Source organism: Piliocolobus tephrosceles, chromosome 9, assembly GCF_002776525.5.
Source record: "Piliocolobus tephrosceles isolate RC106 chromosome 9, ASM277652v3, whole genome shotgun sequence".
NCBI lineage: Eukaryota > Metazoa > Chordata > Mammalia > Primates > Cercopithecidae > Piliocolobus > Piliocolobus tephrosceles.
Genome location: NC_045442.1, coordinates 36531092 through 36551022, shown reverse-complemented (window position 1 = coordinate 36551022; position 19931 = coordinate 36531092). Strand labels below are relative to the sequence as shown.

At 51.2% G+C, this 19931-nt stretch overlaps 1 protein-coding gene across 2 annotated transcripts in view; it reads right to left on the bottom strand.

Annotated features, from left to right (window-relative positions):
* The window catches only part of SLIT1 (slit guidance ligand 1), a 186967-nt gene extending 167325 nt beyond the window's left edge, over nucleotides 1-19642 (bottom strand). The window contains exon 1 of one of the 2 annotated variants that reach the window (XM_023206301.3): nucleotides 19143-19642. In XM_023206301.3, coding sequence (XP_023062069.2) covers nucleotides 19143-19339 — 197 coding nt within the window. In that variant the 5' untranslated portion in view covers nucleotides 19340-19642. The remainder of the gene's footprint in view (nucleotides 1-19142) is intronic. The other variant, XM_023206302.3, reaches the window with a different exon arrangement.
* Nucleotides 19643-19931: the final 289 nt, after the last annotated feature.

Here is a 19931-nt window from a genome sequence, read left to right as displayed (position 1 = left end):
CCGTCCCGTGGGCCTGGCTCCTGATCCTCAGAAGCAGCTGCAAAAACTCATTCCCTGCTCCTCATTGCTTTCCTAACAGGATCTCTCAGAGGGACCTGAGGCCTTTCCAAGCTAACACAAGCCATTGGTGAGAGCCCCTGACTGAGCCGCCTCCCCACCCTAAATGCTGCAGGGACACCTTCTCCAAATGAGATGGCTCTGCTCAATGTAAAGGTCATTTTTCAATGAACTAAATATTATTTCCTGAAACAGCCACTATGAGCCTCACTGTGTTGCACCCCAAACTGCTCCCTCTGCACCCCGGCCTTTCTTCAAACACTGAGAATGTCATCATGAAGCTCTTTAAAAGTGGTTCTCTTCCCAAGCAGGGCTGGTTTCCTTTGGGCTGAAATGTTTATCCCCAAACCTAAAACCAAAAGGCATTTTTGGTTGTTGTTTTTCTATTATAAAAATATGTCAGCATTGATTATAAGAGGAAAAACCTTAAACAAGTGAAATGGACTTTAGTAGAGCATAGCATTGCTTGGTTGAATTCAGCACATCTGCGAAACTGCCATCTGTCATGCAGCCATTTAAAATGGCACAGATCTGCTTGTCTTGACAAAGACAGTTGTGCATGACACAGAACATGGGAAAAGGTCACAAGACAACCCTTTTCTAAGAACCTGCTTGATTCGGTTTGGCTGTGTCCCCACCCAAATCTCATCTTGAATTGTAGCTCCCATAATCCCCATGTGTCATAGGAGGGACCCGGCGGGAGGTAATTGAATCGGCTGAGCAGGTCTTTCCCATGCTGTTCTCGTGATAGTGAATAAGTCTCATGAGATCTGATGGTTTTATAAAAGACCGTTCTCCCGCACTTCTCCTTGCTCCCACCATGTGAAGAAGGATGTGTTTGCTTCCCCTTCCACCATGGTTGTAAGTCTCCTGAGGCCTCCCTAGCCATGTGGAACTGTGAGTCAATTAAACCTCTATCCTTTATGAATTACCCAGTCTCAGCTATGTCTTTATTAGCAGTGTGAGAATGGACTAACACACTGAGAATGGACTAACACACTGCTTATGTAGAAACAGACACACACACACACACACGAATACAGAATGAGCTGGGGGTTGTGTGCCACATAGTAATAGCTGTCACCACTAAGTGGTAGGACTCAAGGTGACCTCAGTTTCTTTCTTATACTTTTCTGCAGTGTTTTCATTTTTTTAAGACATCTGTTTTTATAAACAAACATAATATCCAACATATAATATCCATAATAGCCAACATATAAATAAAAGTTATTGCATATAAAAATAAGAGTGCTGGCTGGGAGCGGTGGCTCAAGCCTGTAATCCCAGCACTTTGGGAGGCCGAGACGGGTGGATCACGAGGTCAGGAGATCGAGACCATCCTGGCTAATACGGTGAAACCCCGTCTCTACTAAAAAATACAGAAAACAAGCCGGGTGAGGTGGCGGGCGCCTATAGTCCCAGCTACTCGGGAGGCTGAGGCCGGAGAATGGCGTAAACCCGGGGGGCAGAGCTTGCAGTGAGCTGAGATCCGGCCACTGCACTCCAGCCCGGGCGACAGAGCTAGACTCCATCTCAAAATAAATAAATAAATAAATAAGAGTGCTATGCACATTACTGAATATTTTTCCATTTCCAAAACAAAGAAAAAAATGAAAGTCATACATAATCCCATCACTAAGAAATAACTCCTTTTAATGTTCTGAAATATTTGCCCTCAAGCCTGTTTTTGTTGGAAACTATTTTTATATACTTAAGATAATTCAACAAATGTTTACAGAAGACTTACTATGTGCAAAGTGTTTTGCAAGGTTCTGAAGAGGATGAATGAGACATAAATGTTACCCCCTCCTTCTACAATATCATACACTGTGTATTTTCCACCTAAGATTCCGATCAGCCATGAAGTGTCCCTTCATTTGGATATACCAAGTTACTGGACCACTCTCTCCCTGATTCCCTGTGACTGGTATCCCTGGGCTGTTTAGATATTGTCCAATTATAAACAATATTGCATAAAGGTTGATGAGCATTTGGGAGGAATACATTCCTGTAAATGCAACTACTTGGTCAAAATCATGAAAAATCTGATGAATTTTACATGGCATTCATCACTCATTCCTTTTCATGGCAACTAAAGCGATTGATTATGATAATTATTCCCATTTCACAGATGGAAAAATTGAGGCAAAGACAAACACTGACTTATCTGAACAAGGCAGGACCCAAAATGGAACTCAAGAATCCCTGAGGATGGAATTCCCACTAAGGCAGGGCAGAGATGGAGAGGACATTCTGATGACACCCCACATTAGCACACCTCTCTTCTTACCCTTTTGTACCAGCCCCCACAGTGCAGGTGCAGGGGTGCATTCCTTAGTCCCACTCCTGTTTCTCACTTCCTACACCCCACTCCACACAAGACCTAAGACAAGCAGCGAGAAAAAAACAATGGCACAGACAGCAAGGCAAGCACAGCCTCTCCCTTGGGGACCCTGCTTCCGGGCCAGAATGTCAAAAGAGGCCCAAGCCCACCCCAGCCTGCCCCCATCAGCCTTGCTGTCTAACGCAGAGCTTAACGCCTTCTCTCAGGGGAGAGCCCCTCACCCCAGCCCGCAGCCTGAGAGCTCTCACTAAGCTCCCAGGTCTGACGGCTGCTGCCTAAGGAGGCATTATTGCCACTTAGGCTGAGAAAGTGACCTCCACTGGGTAGCCCATCCTCTCTCCCACCAGGATCAAGTTCACAACCTAAGCCAGCCACTTCCCCTCATCAAAGGCTGCTAGAATAAGGCAAGGAGGACATTTTCCTACCGCATCTAATTCCTCCAATGCGAGGTCCTCAATGTTGCCACGGAATCCCCTCCCCCAGCAAGCTGCCAGGGGAGACTGGGAGATGCTGCTAGGACCTTAAGCCCAGGGCAGCCAGGGCAGCTGGTGGAGTGGGCCCACCCGGGCAGGTCCCAGCCTCGAGTCTCAGGAAGATCCCAAGATCCAGAGCCCACCTGGGCTCCCTGAGGTTTTGCCACTAGAGCCCACACCTGCCACTTCTTCCTGGGCACCAACTGTGTGCAGGCTCCAGGCCTGACCCTAAGCATGCTTCATCTCATTTCACTCTCATTTCACAACCAATAATGGGAGTCATATGCTCTCCAACTTGCTGAGGAGGAAACTGAGGCACGGATGCATGAAGCAACTTGCACGGTGCTACACAGCTAATAAGTGGTGGGGCAGGATCAGACCCCAGCCAGTGTGATTCCACGTTCTGTCCCCTACATCACAAGTCCTCATGTTGCTGGGCTCTCCCTCTGTCTCCTCATCCTATGCCCTCACCTCGAGTGGCCATGCCTTGGACAGAGCTGAAGAACAAAACTTGAGGGCTTTGTAGAGGACACAGCTGCACTGGGGCTCCGTAACGAAACCATGTGCTCTGCCCACACAACAATTTCGGGGGCTCCCCCGCCAGGCTGAGCTAAGTGTTCTTAGTCGCCAAGAGTGTGGGCTCTGGAGCCAGACCATCCGGCTTCAAATTCCTGCTCCACCATTACACTGGCTGTGTGACCTTGGGCACGTAAGTTAGCTTCTCTATGCCTCAGTTTCCCCATTTATAAAATGAGGATGATGGTAAGACCCACCACTTGGAGATGTGGTGAGGTTTAAATGTCTTGATATTTCTAAAACACAAGAAGAATGCCTGGCACACAATTCGTGCTCTCTACAGCAGTATTACCTGCTACGATTATCTTTACTACTGCCACTGTTGTGATTTTCCTCTAGGACTATGGCTCCACCAGGAGGTGGCGTCCCCTGGCTCAGCTCCAGCCAGTGCTGGACTGGCAGGGCCAAGTTGAACTGGGAGGAGTCACTCACTTCCCTGCAGGACCCAGGAAGCTGAAGACTAGGGAAGACACCCTAAGACGGTTCTCCCTCTTCCAAAAGTCATGAGTTTACACCCATCCTTCTCCCCAAGGAGGAAAAATGCTCCAGTGGCAAATGGCCCTGATTTCCCTCCATTCCTGTGTGGTCCTAACCTAAAAGGAAAACCTCGGTGGCAAAAGATTTTGGAGAAAATCCTCCGAAGCAAAGTTACCAAGGAAAAAACAAAAACACACAAGGATGTCTTGAATCCTCTCAGGAAACAAGAATTTGATCCCCAGTCTCTGGGTATTTGTGAGGAACCAAAAGAAACCCTGGGATTTCCTGGGGCTGCAGGAATAAACTCCCTGGGCCCCTCACGGGCTGTTCTGGGGGCTCCTGGCGCCAGCTTCGCAATTTCTCACCCTGGAGCTCCAGCCACTCCTGTTACCTCAGGGACTAGAACGTTCCTTCCTCATCACAGCCTGTGGTGGATGGAGAGGCTCACCCTTCCTGCAGGGTCTCAAAAAAAAACAAAAACAAGAAAGAAAGAAAGAAACCACGCATGCTATCACCGAATAAGACAAGCCTGCTCGGGAACAGTACACCCAGCTCTTTGCTTTGAAATCTTACCCTGGCCAAGGCTGCGGCGCTGAGAGTCTACAGAATCAGACAGAGAGAACGGAGGAAAGAAATTCCCTCCCCAGCCACTGCCCAGACAGCAGTAAAGGGGCCCACAGAGGCCTAACACCCCAATCTGCAGCCTGGCCCGGGTGCATTTCCCCATCCCACCCACCAGCTTCAACACCCACCCCATGCCTCTATCCTCGAGCCTGAGCCCTGCAGCGCCGCCTCACAGGCTCCCCACGTTCACCTTGGCCCCCCTCCAATCTGCTCTCCAAGCCACAGCCAGAGTGGTCTTTTCAAGATGCAAATGTGATCATGTCACTCCGCACTTAAAGCCTTCAATGGATCTCCATTGCTCTTGGAATCAAGACAAATCTCCTTAGTGGCCGGGCGCGGTGGCTCATGCCTGTAATCCCAGGACTTTGGGAGGCTGAGGCAAGTGGATCACCTGAGGTCAGGAGTTAGAGACCAGCCTGGCCAACATGGCGAAACCTGTCTCTACTAAAAATACAAAAATTAGCAGGGCGTGGTGGCAGGTGCCTGTAATCCCAGCTACTTGGGAGGCTGAGGCAGGAAAATCGCTTGAACCCAGGAGGCGGAGGTTGCAGTGAGCCAAGATTGTGCCACTGCACTCCAGCCTGGGTGACAGGGCAAAACGCCATCTTACACACAAAAAAAAAAAAAAAAAAAAAAAAACTCCTTACTGTGAACTACAAGCTCCTGAGTGGTCTGTTCTGTGCCCACCAACCCAGCCCGCCCCATGTTCCTTCTGACTTGCTACTCCCTCTGCCTGGAATGCTCCTTCCTTCCTCTTTGCCTATGAACTCCAATTGGCAAACCTTCCTATCACAGGCCCACAGAGCGTCCTGACCCTCTCCTTTGTAGCACAAATCAGAGCCAGAGCCAATTGCTTTTTTTTTTTTTTTTTTTTTTTTTGAGATAGAGTCTTGCTCTGTCACCCAGGCCAGAGTGCAGTGGTGCAATCTCAGCTCACTGCAACCTCCACCTCCCCAGGTTCAAGCTATTGTCAGGCACCCACCACCATACCCAGCTAAATTTTTTTGCATTTTTAGTAGAGGCAGGGTTTCACCATGTTGGCCAGGCTGGTCTCCAACTCCTGACCTCAAGTGATCCAACTGCCTCAGCCTCCCAAAGTGCTGGGATTACAAGCGTGAGCCACCTCCCCCAGTCAGAGTCAATTTATACTGATTTGGAGGATTCCCTGACTGATGTCCCAGCCTCCACATGAGATTAGAAGCAACCTGGGGACACAGACTGTGTTTTATTGCTATTGTACACCCAGGGTGCAACACAGAACATGGCACATGATAGATGTTTCAATAAGTATTTCTTGAATACAGGAAAGAATTTGCATTAAAATTGACATTTTAAATAGCATTAGTTGAGTGGGTTTTCCATGTTTCTTTGTCTCCCTACTCCAAAAATAAACACACACACATTAAGAAATGCTCTCCCCAGCCAGGCATGATGGCTCACTCCTATAATCCCAGAGCTTTGGGACGCCAAGAGGGGAGAATTGCTTGAGATCATCCTGGTCAACATAGCAAGACCCCATCTCTACAAAGAAAGTTTTATTTTAATTAACCAGGCATGGTCATCTCAGCTACTTGGGAGGCTGAGGCAGGAGGATCACTTGAGCCCAGGAGGTTGAGGCTGCAATGAGCTATGATTGCACCACTCTACTACAGCCTGGGCAAGAGAGCAAGAACCCTGTTAAAAGAAAAAGAAAAAAAGAAAGAGAGAGAGACAGAGAAAGGAGGGAGGGAGAGGGAGAGAGAGAGAGAGAGAGAGAGAGAGAGAAATTTAGAAAGAGAGAAAAAGAAACGTTCTCCCCAAATGGACATCACCCCAAAAAAGCTCCACGCAGAGGATGCTCCCATGTTACCAACAACCTCCTCTCTTCCAGGTCCTTCCTCTCTCATAAGTGAGCCCAATATGAGCAAGGAAATCACGTCCTTAGGGTCCAAGCTGCTAAGTGAGATAGCTGGGTGATTCCAGACACCCTCAGGAGGAAAGAGGAAAGGACCGGTTGTCTTCCTCCTGCTCGGGGGTGGTCTCAGTCTTCAGGAGAGCCAGGGTAGCCAGTGGAATGGGGCAGGTCCCTTCCACGGGGCAGCACTGGCCTGGCTGCTTCATAAACATGAGCTCCACTTACTTCTTATAACATCCCTTGGAAGTAGGCGTCTTTTGCATCACCTTACAAATGAGGAAATGGAGCCTACAGGCTGAGTGTCAGAGCTGGGAAGCCAATCCAAGTGGTTCAGTGTTTGGGCCAAATAACTCAGGCCTTGAAGGTACAGGCCTGGGCTGGAATCCCAGCTCCTCCCTTTTTTTTTTTTTTTTTTTAACACAGGGTCTCACTCTGTAGCCCAGGCTAGAGAGCAGGGGCATGATCACAGCTCACTGCAGCCTTGACCTCCCAGGCTCAAGTGGGGGGTAACGAGGATCTGAGCAAAGCCAGCATTGGCCTCAAGCAGCGGTGAGGCAGGAGGGCCTGAGGCCCCAGCGGGTACAGCCTGGGGTTTCCAGGAATTGAGGTTGATGGGGAAGGAGGGGGTCACAGAGGGATCCCTGAGCACAGCTGCAAGCCTTGGCAGGTATTGGAGGACTCTGAAGTCCTGGAGACCTGAGCCCAGAAGGGCAGAGTGAGCCCAAGGAAAGGGTAGCTGTGGCTCCCGAAGGGCGAAGGCCTCTGGCCAGCCTGCCTTGGCCTACGGGGTAGAAGAATAATTATTCCTCAGCCCTTTAATAGGAAAATACTAGCCCCCCAGCTGCAGAGCTTCCACTCTGCTCCCCCATTCCCTTCAATATCAGTGCTTCCTTCTGGCCTGGAGCAGCCTAGAGCTCAGCAAGCTCTTCCCCTGCCCCTAGCACATGCACCAGGCTCCCTGTCCGAACAGCTTTCAGGCCTCCAGTCAAACGTCCTCCTCTAAACCAGCTTGCCCAGGTGCCCACTTATCTCCTCTGGAGCTCGGACAGCCATCGGAGTTGCAGGTCAATAGGAAGTCCTTTGTCTAAGGCCAGTTTCCCAGCTACCTGTAAGGGCAGAGGCCGCAGCTGGTTTGCTCACTGCTGTATCCCCGGCACCTGTGAGGACACCTGGCATATAGTAGGTGCTCACTGAATACAGGCTGACAGAACAACCCTGCCCACTGAGCCCAGGGGCTGCTGGCATACCATGGTCGAGGCCTTGCACGCACTCCCGTCAGCCAGCTGGGCCTTCCCCACATCCTCAGGCCTCAGTAGGTGAGGAGCCAGGGCTCCCAGCATCCCAGTCCTCCAACCCACCAGTCTGAGCCACAGCCAGACACCAACTCCAGCCTGGGACCACCCTCTGACATGTGATCAGTGGGGAAGCCCCAAGGAAGAGGAGGCAGGGACTCCATGCCAGGGCCCATTTGCTACCGATCCACTCCACCCTTGCACCTGGGCTCCTGGGGACCCATCTTGTTTCCTTGGCTGGAGAAACAGCAATTGCTACAGTAGTATCCCAACCAAGTCAGCTCATTTAAGCCTGACAGTGGTACCTTAAATAAGACTGATAAGGGCTCAGAGGCTCCTTATCAGTCTTGACTGACAGATGAGGGCACTGAGGCCTAAAGAGTTTAGATGACCTGTTTCAGGTCACCCAGCTGGTTGAGGAGCAGGACTTGAGCTCTGGCACATCTGACCCCAGGACCCAGCTCTTTTAAAAAAAAAAAAAAAAAAAATTTAGTTGTTAATTGTGGTAAAAATATACATAATATAAAATCTACCATCTTAATCATTTTTAAGTGCATAGTTAGCTCTGTAGTGTACTGTACTACTTTAAAATACATATATTCAGATTGTTGTACAAACCAATCTCCAGAACTTTTTCACCTGCAAAGTGCAACTCTATGCTACAGAGCTCGCCCATTCTCTACCAGTCCCTGGCAACTGCCCTTCTACCTTCTGTCTCTGAACGTGACTCCTCTGGGTACCTCAGATACGTGAGATCATAGTGTTTGTCATTTTATGACTGGCTTTTTCATGCAGCACAATGCCCTCAAGGTTCATCCGTGTTGTAGCATGTGTCAGAACGTCCTTTTTTAAGGCTGAATCATATTCTATTCTATATATAGAGACCACATTTGGTTTATCCCTTCATCTGTTGGTGGACGTGTGGCTTGCTTCCTTGTTTTAGCTATTGTAAATAATGCCGCTTTGAACACGGGTGTACACATATCTCTTTGAGACTCTACATTCAGTTCTTTTGGGTATTTACTTGGAAGTGAAATTGCTGGGTCATATGGTGATTCTATTGTTAATTTTTTGAGGAACCGCCATACTGTTTTCCACAATAGCTGCACCGTTTCACATTCCCACCAACAGCGTGCACATCCTTGTCAACACTTATTTTCTGTTTTTTTTGACAGTTGCAATCCTAGTGGGTGTGAGGTAGTCAGGGCCCAGCTCTTAATCCCAACTCCATGGGATTCTATCCTGAGGCCCAAAGTGCACCCCAATCCCTTCACTTCTGAGGCCCCGCCTTGCTCTTGCCAATCCCCTTCCCAGGTCTGTGGCCTACCCCCAAACCACAGCCCTGCAGCCAGGGCTCCACTGACAGCCCCTAGGCCTCCATGCTCTCTATCCATGCAGGCCCCTGGGAGGCCATCCACCACTGACCTCCTCCTGCACCACCACCTCCCTGAATCTGCCCAACTTTGCTTACCATCCTCCACCCCAGACCAGACACCTTGCTCCCTACACCAGCCTGCAACCTGGGTCCACCCAGCAAACACGTGCAGGCAGGAATCAATCATGGCCAATTTGCCTTTACAGCCCCAGCGCTCAGCTGGCAGGTGTTTTGTAGATACTGAATGAATGTCTGGCAAATACTGAAGGAATGAGTGAATGAAGTCAGGCCTCACTAAGACTACAGAGCAGAAGCCAAATTTAAAAACTAAACACAGGCACGTCTCAGAGCCTCAAGACTCAGGGAATCTCAGCTTACCACTTACCAGCCAGCTGTTCAACCCTGGGCAGATGGCTCCACCTCTCTGAACCTTCTTCTCATCTGCAAAGCAGAGGTGAGTAATACCTTCCTCCCAGGAGTGTTATGAGGAGTAAAAGAGGGAACTCTGGTAAAGCAGCTCATTTGAGGCCGGCGAGAGGGAGGGGCTCTAAGCCACGACCACGACCACAGCCACCATCAAAATTCCCTCTCACCTCTCTCTGCTTCTGTCCTTCTCTGGCCCATCACCAGCCCTCCCCATTCCCGCATTCCCCAAGACCCCTGGCTCCCTCCTTCCCTCTCCAAGAGACTCCAGTCCACCTGCCTCTATGCTGCAAGCAACTGTCTCCTGAGTCTGCTCCCCTTCAGAGTTCCCATGCCTGTCTTCTCCTCTGCAAACTTCCTTACCACCTACTCGCTGCCGGCCGTCTGCCTCCTGTCTTCTGCTTCTCCCAGGAAACTGCTCTGCCCACTTTACCAGTGACCTCTGATCTCATGTTCCAGAAGCTTTCCTTGGACCTCCTCCTCAGACAGACTGAATGCTCTCCACGCTTCTAACCCTCCTCCTCTTCGCCAAACTCCTTCTTTGGCCTTTGCAATAACCACTCGGCCCAGGTTCAAATCCACAAGCGTGTAGCCAGTGCTCCCCACTGTCAAACACAGGACAGGAGTTCCTCCCGCCTCTCCACCATCTCTTCCTTCGACGCCTTCCCTTCCTCCTGCCCTCTAATGTGGGTGGGAGCTAATGTGTGTAAGTCCTTGATGGATGTGCTTTCTTCTCCAGGAAACCCTAGCACCAAGCAGTGTTTCTTAAACTGTGTCCTGGGCACTCCAGAATCCAAATCACCGGAATCGCCTTGCTGAAGATCTACAGAGCCAGCACCTCTAGGATGGGCTGGGGATCTGCATTTTGTGCCAGCCTCCCAGGAGATCCTTATTCCTACCGAAGTTTCTGTTCCACTGCCTTCATAGGTTGAAGCACTTCACCTGAGGCTCCCCCGATCTCTCTCTCCAGAGTAACCTTCCCCATCACGACCTCTGGGGCCATCTTTTTCACGTAGATTTTTAGTGGCCATTCAAAGAAAACAGGCAAAAGCCAAATTCACAACTTCTCCTCCAGGATCAGTCGGCCTTTTCCAACTTTATTCCAGTCCCAAGATCACTCTCTCAGGCTCGAGCCTCAGAGTCCGCCATGCCGTTCCCACTTACTCTCTCTGCTCTCTCTGCCTTGGTCCAGACTCACTTCCCCTCGTATCTTGGCCTCTGCAATAGCTTTGAACTCTATGGCTGTAGTAGATCCCTATGACAATTACCATACACTAGTGGCTGAAAGTAACACAAATGTATTATCTTTCAGTTCTGGAAGTCAGAAGTCCAAAATCAGTCTAACCATGTTAAAGTCAAGGTGGTAGCAGGACATTAACAGCGGATTGGATAAAGAAAATGTGGGCCGGGCGCGGTGGCTCACGCCTGTAATCCTAGCACTTTGGGAGGCCAAGGCGGGCAGATCACGAGGTCAGGAGATCGAGACCATCCTGGCTAACACGCTGAAACCCCGTCTCTACTAAAAATACACAAAATCAGCCAGGCATGGTGGCGGGGGCCTGTAGTCCCAGCTACTCAGGAGGCTGAGGCCGGAGAATGGCGTGAACCCGGGAGGCGGAGCTTGCAGTGAGCCGAGATCGTGCCACTGCACTCCAGCCCGGGTGACAGAGTGAGACTCCATCTCAAAAAGAAGAAAGAAAGAAAGAAAGAAAATGTGGTACATATACACTACACAGTACTACGAAACCATAAAAAAGGAGGAAAGCAGGCCTGGTGCAGTGGCTCAAGCCTGTGATCCCAACACTTTGGAAGGTGGAGGTGGGTGGATCACCTGAGGTCAGGAGTTTGAGACCAGCCTAACCAACATGGTGAAACCTCGTCTCTACTAAAAATACAAAAATTAGCCAGGCACAGTGGTGGGTGCCTGTAATCCCAGCTACTCAGGAGGCTGAGGCAGGAGAATCGCTTGAACCTGGGAGGTAGAAGTTGCAGTGAGTCGAGATTGTGCCACTGCACTCCAGCCTGGGCAACAGAGCAAAAACTCCATCTCAAAAAATAAAAAAAATAAAACAGATGAGGGAGAAGGGAAAGCTCTTTCTTACGGTAGAAAGTCAACTAATAGAGAACAAATGATGGAGTTGAAAATCATCATGAATGCTAAAACTAGGGGGATGAAAGCTTGATGAGAAACAGAATGTGCACCTAGCTTCAAACAATCCCCCAACAAATTACCTGTTAATACCAAAGAAGAAAACAATAACCTCTCAGCAGAGAAGCCTGGCAGACATCAACTTATCAAGTGATTAAAGACAAAATCACCAATACTGGCACAAACCGACATCACCCGCCTTCTGACATGGTGCACCAGGAAGGACACAGAGTCATTATTTGGCATTCCCAGCAAAAATGTGTAACCCAAATGTAACCGTGAGGAAAGATCAAATGAAGCCAAACTGAGGAGCATTCTGCAAAATAATCAGCCTGCATATATCAATAATGTCAAAGTCAAGAAAAACAAAGAAAGGCTGAGGAACTCTTCCAAATTAAGGGACACTAAAGACCATGACCATTAAATGCCATGTGTGATTCTGGCAGGATTGTGAACCTGGGAAAAAACGGCCATGAAAGACATTATCCCGGCAATTGATAAAAACTGAATGTGAATTCTGGAGTATAGTTTTGCACCGATATTTAATTTTCTGATGTCGACAGCCTTATTGTTCTTAGAAAACACCCACCAAGTATTTAAAGGAAAAAAGTTACAATGTCTCCAAGCTATTATTAAATGGTTCAGAAAAAAATTACCTATGAGTGTGTGTGATAGAGAGAGGAGAAAGTGTGTGTGTGTGTGTGTGTGTGTGTGAGATTATGATAAAGCAAATTGGATTGTGATGTTTGCACAAGACCATAAGTTTATTAAAAATCATTTATTTGTTTTTTAAAATTTAATAAAAAGTTTTACACACCCCCTCTGGGGACTCCCATTTCCCTGCCCCATGGCCTAGGTGCCCACCCATTTCTTCAATCTCCTCTCCCAGAACTCACCAACACAAATCTTCGCCCCTCAGCGGGGTTTGCTTCTCACTCTCCTTCCCAAATACATGGCACATACCTTCTGAATGCTCCCAAACTCCCTTACCCTCACTTCCCCTTACTACTTAACCTAAGTCTTGTCCAGTCTTCAAGCCCCGGTTCAAACCCTACCTCCACAACACAGCAACAATCCAATCCCTCCTTCCCATCGAGCGACTCTCATCAGACTCATCTCCACACTGATGGGGCACTGACTATGTGCCAGGCATTGCTCTATTCTAATTATTAATCTTTATTCTTGCTGCCTTCAGCCAGCTTTCCCTAGCATTAACCTCTTTCATAACCATGGGCAGTTATCAAAACTAAGAAATTAGCTGGGCATGGTGATGCATGCCTGTAGTTCCAGCTACTCGGGAGGGAGGCTGAGTGGGAGGATCGCTTGAGCCCAGGAATTTGAGACCAGCCTGAGGAATATAGTGAGACCCCGTCTCAAAAAAATCATCTCATCTGAACTCCAAGGCCTACGAGGTAAATGCTGCCACTGGTCCCATTTTACAGATGAGTAAGCTGAGCCGCTAGTGAGTTGTCTAAGATCTCTTGGTAGGTGATGAAGCCAGGATTCAAACTGGGCCATTCTGGTACTGAAGCCTGGGCTGGTAGCCACTGTGCTCCTTGTCTCTACGGACATCCTTACACATTTGTTCTTTCTCCCTCACCAGGCCGAAAGCTCCTCAGGCCTCTCTCAATGACTCTATGCACCCTGCAGGTGCCCAACAGCTGTCTGTCCGCCACAGGCTGGGTTCCAGAAAGGAGAGGAGGGGGTCATGAGCTCTGTCAAAAAGAGGAGCCAATTCTCCACACCCTCCCCGCCCCCCAGGACAGCCCAGCTCCCTGGCTACTGCCCAAGGCCCGGCCGTCATCTGCTCTGGGTAATAAGTATTTGTATGGCGATAATTACAGCATTTCGGAAGAAAATCCCATTAAGCAAGAGCCCCGCCGAGCTGCTAATGCCGGCACAGAACTGGAGGCGGCAACTCCGCCAAGCACCCGTCTGCTCCCAATAATGCAGGAGCGGCCCAGCCCCAAAAGAGCACGGCCGCCCCTGCTGGCAGCGTCGGGCAGCCTGGGCCACCGACACCCCGCCCGCCCCGCACAAGAAGGGGCACCGAGGAACATCAGCCCCCACCCCCTGCTTGTGCCCCAGGGTTCCCATCGGCTTCCTAATGAGGAAGAGGAGAGCCACCCTGGGATCCAGCGTGACGCCCAAATTTCCTTCACATCCCTGCAATTCTCTGTCACCTTAATAACAATAATAATACTACCATTTATTGGGCACTTGCTGTCTGCCAGGCCCTGTGCGAAGCGCCTCTGCGAGCATTACCGCATTTAATCCTCATGACCACCCTTTGAAGCAGGCCCTATCATCATCCCCACTTTATGGGCAAGGAAATGCGGTTCTGAGAAGTCGCCCTTTCCTCCAGACCACTTATCCCAGCTTGCAGTTATGTGCTTACTCTTATATTATGTCATTCATCTCTATCTCCCCTGCTGGACTAAAACTGGGGTTTGTGTTTCTGTCCGGCACTATTCATCCGGCACAATGCAGACGTTCAATAGATAGCTATCTGTTGAATGAGGGAATTAAACCCCATCACTTGCCCAAGGCCTCCCCAGCTGCTGAGTGGCAGAGTGGGGTTAAAAACCTAGGCAGTCTGGCTTCACAGCCCTGCCATCACGACCACCCGCCCTGCATACGGTCCTCACTCTGTCTCCAAATCCCGAGGGAAAGGGGCAGAGATGCCCAGGAAAGGTAAATGAGTGTTCTAAATAGACAGACTGTGCTCTAAGCAGACAGACTGCAAGAGAGCCAGCGCTCAAATCCTTACCTCCCGAGCTCTCTTCTGCCCCACCCAAACCCTTGAGCCTCTAGCTTGAGCTTTCCAAATAATAACAATAATATCCTAATGATTGAATCACAAAGCATTTTCACAACCGTAGCATGAGTGAGTGCAAAGGCCCTTTGAGGTAGTAGGTGTCATCAGCCCCAGAGGCCGAGGCAAGGGCGAACACCAGCCATGTGCCAAATGTGGCACGTTGCCTCACTTACTGCTCACTATCAACCCGCACAGCTGTCGTCATCCCCTTTTACAGATGGGGAAACTGGGTCTCAGAGCAGGGAGAGGCACAGCATGGGGGTCCTAACACCAGTCATTCAGAGCCCAGCAATAAGCCAGTGTGCTGGCAACCACACCAAAGCCTAAGCAAGCAGGGGACTCTTGCCCCGCCAGGAGGAACCTCCCCTGCACAGCTCAGGTCTCTGCTGCAGGAGACCATGGTGGCCTGCTCAGATCCAACCAGGCCCTGATGGCAGATGTGGCTGCAGTGGCCCCTGACCTCATTTACCAAGGTCACCATACAATTATTATTGGAATTTCAAACAGGCTCCCCAGAGGATCAGCCTCAGGTGCCCTGGGCAGCCTCCCTTCTGTGTGACCACTCAGCCCTGTTAAATGAGACCTCGAGCTCAGGGAGCTGAGTCTAGAGAGGGCCTCCCAGACCTCTACAGCAGGCATGGAGATAGGGCAGGGTGGGCGAACTGGCAAGGAGGGAAGGGCACATAAGGAGGACGGCAAGGCTGGGCATAGTGGCTCATGCCTGTAACCCCAGCACTTTGGGAGACTGAGGCAGGAGGATTGCTTGAGCCAGAAGTTTGAGACCAGCCTGGGCAACATAGCTAGATCCCCATCTCTACAAAAACGGAAAAAAAGACCTGACAAGCAACAGAATGTGCTGGGCCTGGAGGCAGAGAACAGTAGGCCTTCCCAAAGGCCCTGCCTGCCTCCCTCCGGCAACTTCCCCTCTCTGCACCCACAAGGGGAATCTTCCACAGGCCTCAAATACCCAGTGTGCCGAGGGTTGGGGGACCCAGCGATGTCCACACATTCTGCGCTCTCGCACTCTCCTGGACACTCTAGTTAAAAGATTGTTTTAATTAAAAATCAAGTCCAACTGAAAGTCAAGGTCGTTGTGGAAGAAAAAAAAATAACTTAACGGTGACCATGGCTGGGTCCCTCTGCGCCTGGGCAGTACAAAGAGAGGAAGCTTCCTGGGCCACCTCCGCCGCCTCTCCCAGCCCTGGCTCTGTATTTTAATTGTTCATTACAGTGAATTATTTAGCACCCCTTCCCTGCCCAGCTGACCAGCCCCACAGCCCCTCTGGCTGAAACAATTTCCTTAGCAGCTCTGGGGCCTACACAACCTCTTCCCCGAAATCCCCACAGCAAACCAATGACAATTTCTTTCCATTTTGGGGGACAGGCCTGGACCCAGAGTTATAGAATATATGATCATAAAGTTGCCAGGCCTCACAGGCTGCCGCAGAAACTGCCCAAAGGACAACAGGCAAATGCACAGCTGCAGTCCATAAAAATTTCACAGCCTCAGAAGAAGCCGCTGTTTCAGGCTCTGATACTGCACGACACTCATATTGATTAGAGAGAGCATTTGCCACAGTTATTTTGAGTCTGCCTGGGCTCTTACCAAGGCCTCTTTCAAGATGTTCTTTTCCTCTTCGAGCAGCTCTTTCATGGGCTGCCTGGGGAACAGGCGGGCTCCCTGCACTTTCCCAGTCCAGGAAGCTTTGCCCACATGGCAGAGATCAGACCCGCTCCACTTCCCCAGGATAACTCACCCCTGGATTCCAACTAGGAATTCCAGAGGAAAAGTTCACATATAGAAAGGCTTCCTGACCCTTCCCAACGTCTCTTTCCAGCCTCAAGTCCCACTCCACTCACTGGCCACTGGCCACAGCATGTTTCAGCCCCAGGGACAAGCTGGTCCATCTTCCCATATCAGGCCAGGCACGCTCACACCTGCAGGCTTTTGGCTCATACTCACACCTGCAGGCTTTTGGCGCCTACTCACACCTGCAGGCTTTTGGCTCGTGCTCACACCTGCAGGCTTTTGGCTCATGCTCACACCTGCTGGCTTTTTGCTTATGCTCATACCTGTAATCCCAGCACTTTGGGAGGCGGAGGCAGGAGGATTGCTTGAGCCCAGAAGTTTGAGACCAGCCTGGGCAACATAGCTAGATCCTCATCTCTACAAAAAAAGGGGGAAAAAAAAGAGGTCTGCAAGAAAGCAGGCCCCCTGACCTGAAAAGCAGCAGAATGTGCTGGGCCTGGAGCCCAGCTATTCCCTCTGCCTAGATTGCCTGCCCTCTGTGCTTGGCAAAATCCAAACCAACCTTGATAAAGTGGCCCATCCTCTGAGAAACCCCTTCACCCTGGAAAAGGGCTTTTCACCCCAGTGTTCCCACAGCCTGTTCCCTGAGGCTGCCTGGCCCTCTTCTGAGAGCTTACCATTAGAGGTCCTCTGCCCAGTTCTCTACACCATGTGCCCCTTGAGGACAGGGAGGGGCTCACTCCCTGCTGATGCCTCAGCACCCAGGGCAGTTCCTCGCTCAGAAACATTTGCTGAATTAAAATAAGGAGATTCCCCTCCCTATCCTATCGTAATAATGGCTCTCACTTAGCAAGCATCAGAAGGTACCAGGCACTTCCTATACAGGATCTTCCATCCTCACAAGAACCAGATACCTTATGGTTCTTTCAGCCCCATTTTCCTGATGGAAAGCAACTAAGGTTCAGAGAAGTTAAGTAACTTGCCCAAGGTCACACAGCTAATAGGTGACATAGCTGGAACCCAGGTAGTATAGCTCCCAGAACACCACCTCTTTCCTCTGTACTAGGAAATTTCACTTTCATCTCACTCTGATCACAAAAGAGCTAAAGAGTTCATGGAAGTCTTAAACACTAAAGGTGGTGAGTAAGGATGGAGGAGATGACTTTAAGACTCAAGATTCAAAAGCAAAGAAGAGGAGCTAATGTGTCTTAGATCTAGGCTGCAACCAGGGTAGCAGCTTCAGGAGAGACTCTGGTGGACAAGGCAAGGGGAGCAGGGAGCAGGTACAGAGGGGACAGGCATGGAGGGTGACCAGGCCACCGCAGAGGTCCTCTGGACAGATTTCTGACCCTCAGTTCCTCTCCGGGTCCACACAGGATAATGCACACGCTGCCCATGGGAAACTCAGTTTGGTACTACCTCTCCCCAGCCCTGTAACACACAAGCATTCACACACACACACATACACATGGAACACACACACACACACACACCATCTAGATTGCATCTAGATTGCAAATCCTCTGAAGCCTCCACAGAAATTTTTCAGATGCAGCCAAGAAGAGTCTGGGGCAAATATGTGCTCACTGATTGCTGGCCTTGGTACAGAGTCAGATTCAGGAGACAGCTCTCCTCAGGGTCAGATTTCTGTCTCTGACCAGCTGGGGGCCATGAAAATGTGCTCGAAAGTTATCAAAATATGCACGCCTTTCCTGAGAGCCACTGCAATCACCAAGGAGTGTGGGAAGGAGGAGTAGGTAGGTTTCAAAGGAGCCAGCAGCCTTCTCCAAAGCCCTGTTCAAAAATCTCCTGGTGCAGTCACCTCTGCGAGCAGTACAAAGGCCCTGCATGTGACCAAAATCTACACACACACAGCCCATTACGGGGACTCTTATGGCCTCACACTATTAAGGTGGCCCCTTAATACTAGGAATTGACACAGAAACACATTATGCAGGAGACTCAGAAAACAAAGTATAAAGGTCTGTAAATACACACACGCAGACACACACACACACACACACACACACACATTCTACTAGCTTAGTGGGTCTAGAAAAGGGTCAAGTTTCCTCAAGAATTTACGAGTGAGAGAGAACAGGGGAAGAGAAATGCTGTTTTTATGTGACTTGTCATGGTCAATATCTTTAACCTTGGGCCCCCCTCTCCAAACTCCTGACCTCTTGGCGTTATCCACCCGGTTCTCCATCCAAGACACACCTACCCTTTCTGGGTGCTGAATGTTATACACCCCAAGCCACATACCCAAAGCCCTCAGGTCCCATTGTCTGCCTGCGTTGGGGATGACTGGGTGGGGAGGGAGGCGGGTGAGTAGAGGACCAATGCGTGGCACCTGCAGGGGAAGAATTCTCAAGGCTCTGGGGCAAACAATGGAGAAGAAGGGGCAGACCAGAAACTTCGCCTCCATCCCACCCTGCTGCCCTTCGTCAGGAGCAAGCTCTGGGAACGGTAATCTGCGCAGCTGGCTCAGAATGCGGCCATAGCCCCATGGGCCCAAAAGGAGACATTGTCCTGGCGAGTGTGGGAAGTGTCCCTCCTGGGTGCAAGGAAGGCTTTCTGGCACCAGTTCGCAGGCACCCTGGAGGAATAAAGCGCTGGTGCAGTGGGGAGGGCGGGTGCGGAATGCAGGGTGCAGGTGTGAGGACCGGAGCTGACAAACCGCCAAGGGCCCTTTGAATCCCAGGGAAGGGGAAACCACAGCGCTCCTGGCTCCTGGCTCGGGAAGGACCCCGGCAAGAACTGACCCGTCTGTGGGCTGCAGAGCCCAGGCGGGCCCCAGTGGTCCTGCCCCCACCCCGAAGTCCGGAATTGCGTCTGGGTTGGAGGGCAACCTCGGAGCCAGGGAGCCAGGGGCGGGGGCCATACTCACAGGCGCTCGGTGTTCCGCGGGATGTTCTTGGGAATGGCCTGCAGCCCAGTGCCGTGGCAGTCCACCGTGGTTCCGGTGCAGGTGCAGAGGGCGGGGCACGCCGAGGCTCCCAGGCTCCACGCGGCTGCCCACAACAGCAGCCAGAGCTCCGGTCGGACCGGCCCCAAGGAGGACCCCCACCCGGGCGTCAGCGCCATGGTGCCCTCACCGCGTCCCGCTCGCGAGCCAGACGGCGGTAGCCGCTGACCATCCCCGTCTGGGGCCGCCTCCAGGTGCAGTCCCGGGGCAGAGCCACCGAAGAACCCGCGGGCTTGCGCGCGGCGCCCCTGCGGGCTTGCTCGCGGCGCCCCTGCGGGCTGGGGAGGCACCTTACTCCTCCAAGCGACGGCGCCTCTGCGCGGACGGAGGGAGGGCGCCTTGGGCGGAGGGCGCTGGGCTCCTCTGCTGTTTCGCCGCCTGCGTCTCCCTCTCCCTCCCTCCAGCTCCCAACTGACTGCTGCGAGGAGGAAAATGGGCAGGCCCCGCGCGCGCACGCACCCTGAGCACACTACACACACACACACACACACACACACACACACACGATCACACACACACCCGCGCGCTCGCTCCCACCCGGCAGTCATCCATCAATCGAAAAGCACACATCCAGGGCCGGGCTCCTCCCCGCCCTCCCCCCGCGGCCCCCCTCTCCCGACGACCACTCGGCGGCTGCAAGCCGCCTAGTTTCAAAGGTGGAACCTCCGAGGCGCCGCCAGCGGGCAGGGGGCTGCGGGGGAGGGGAGAGGA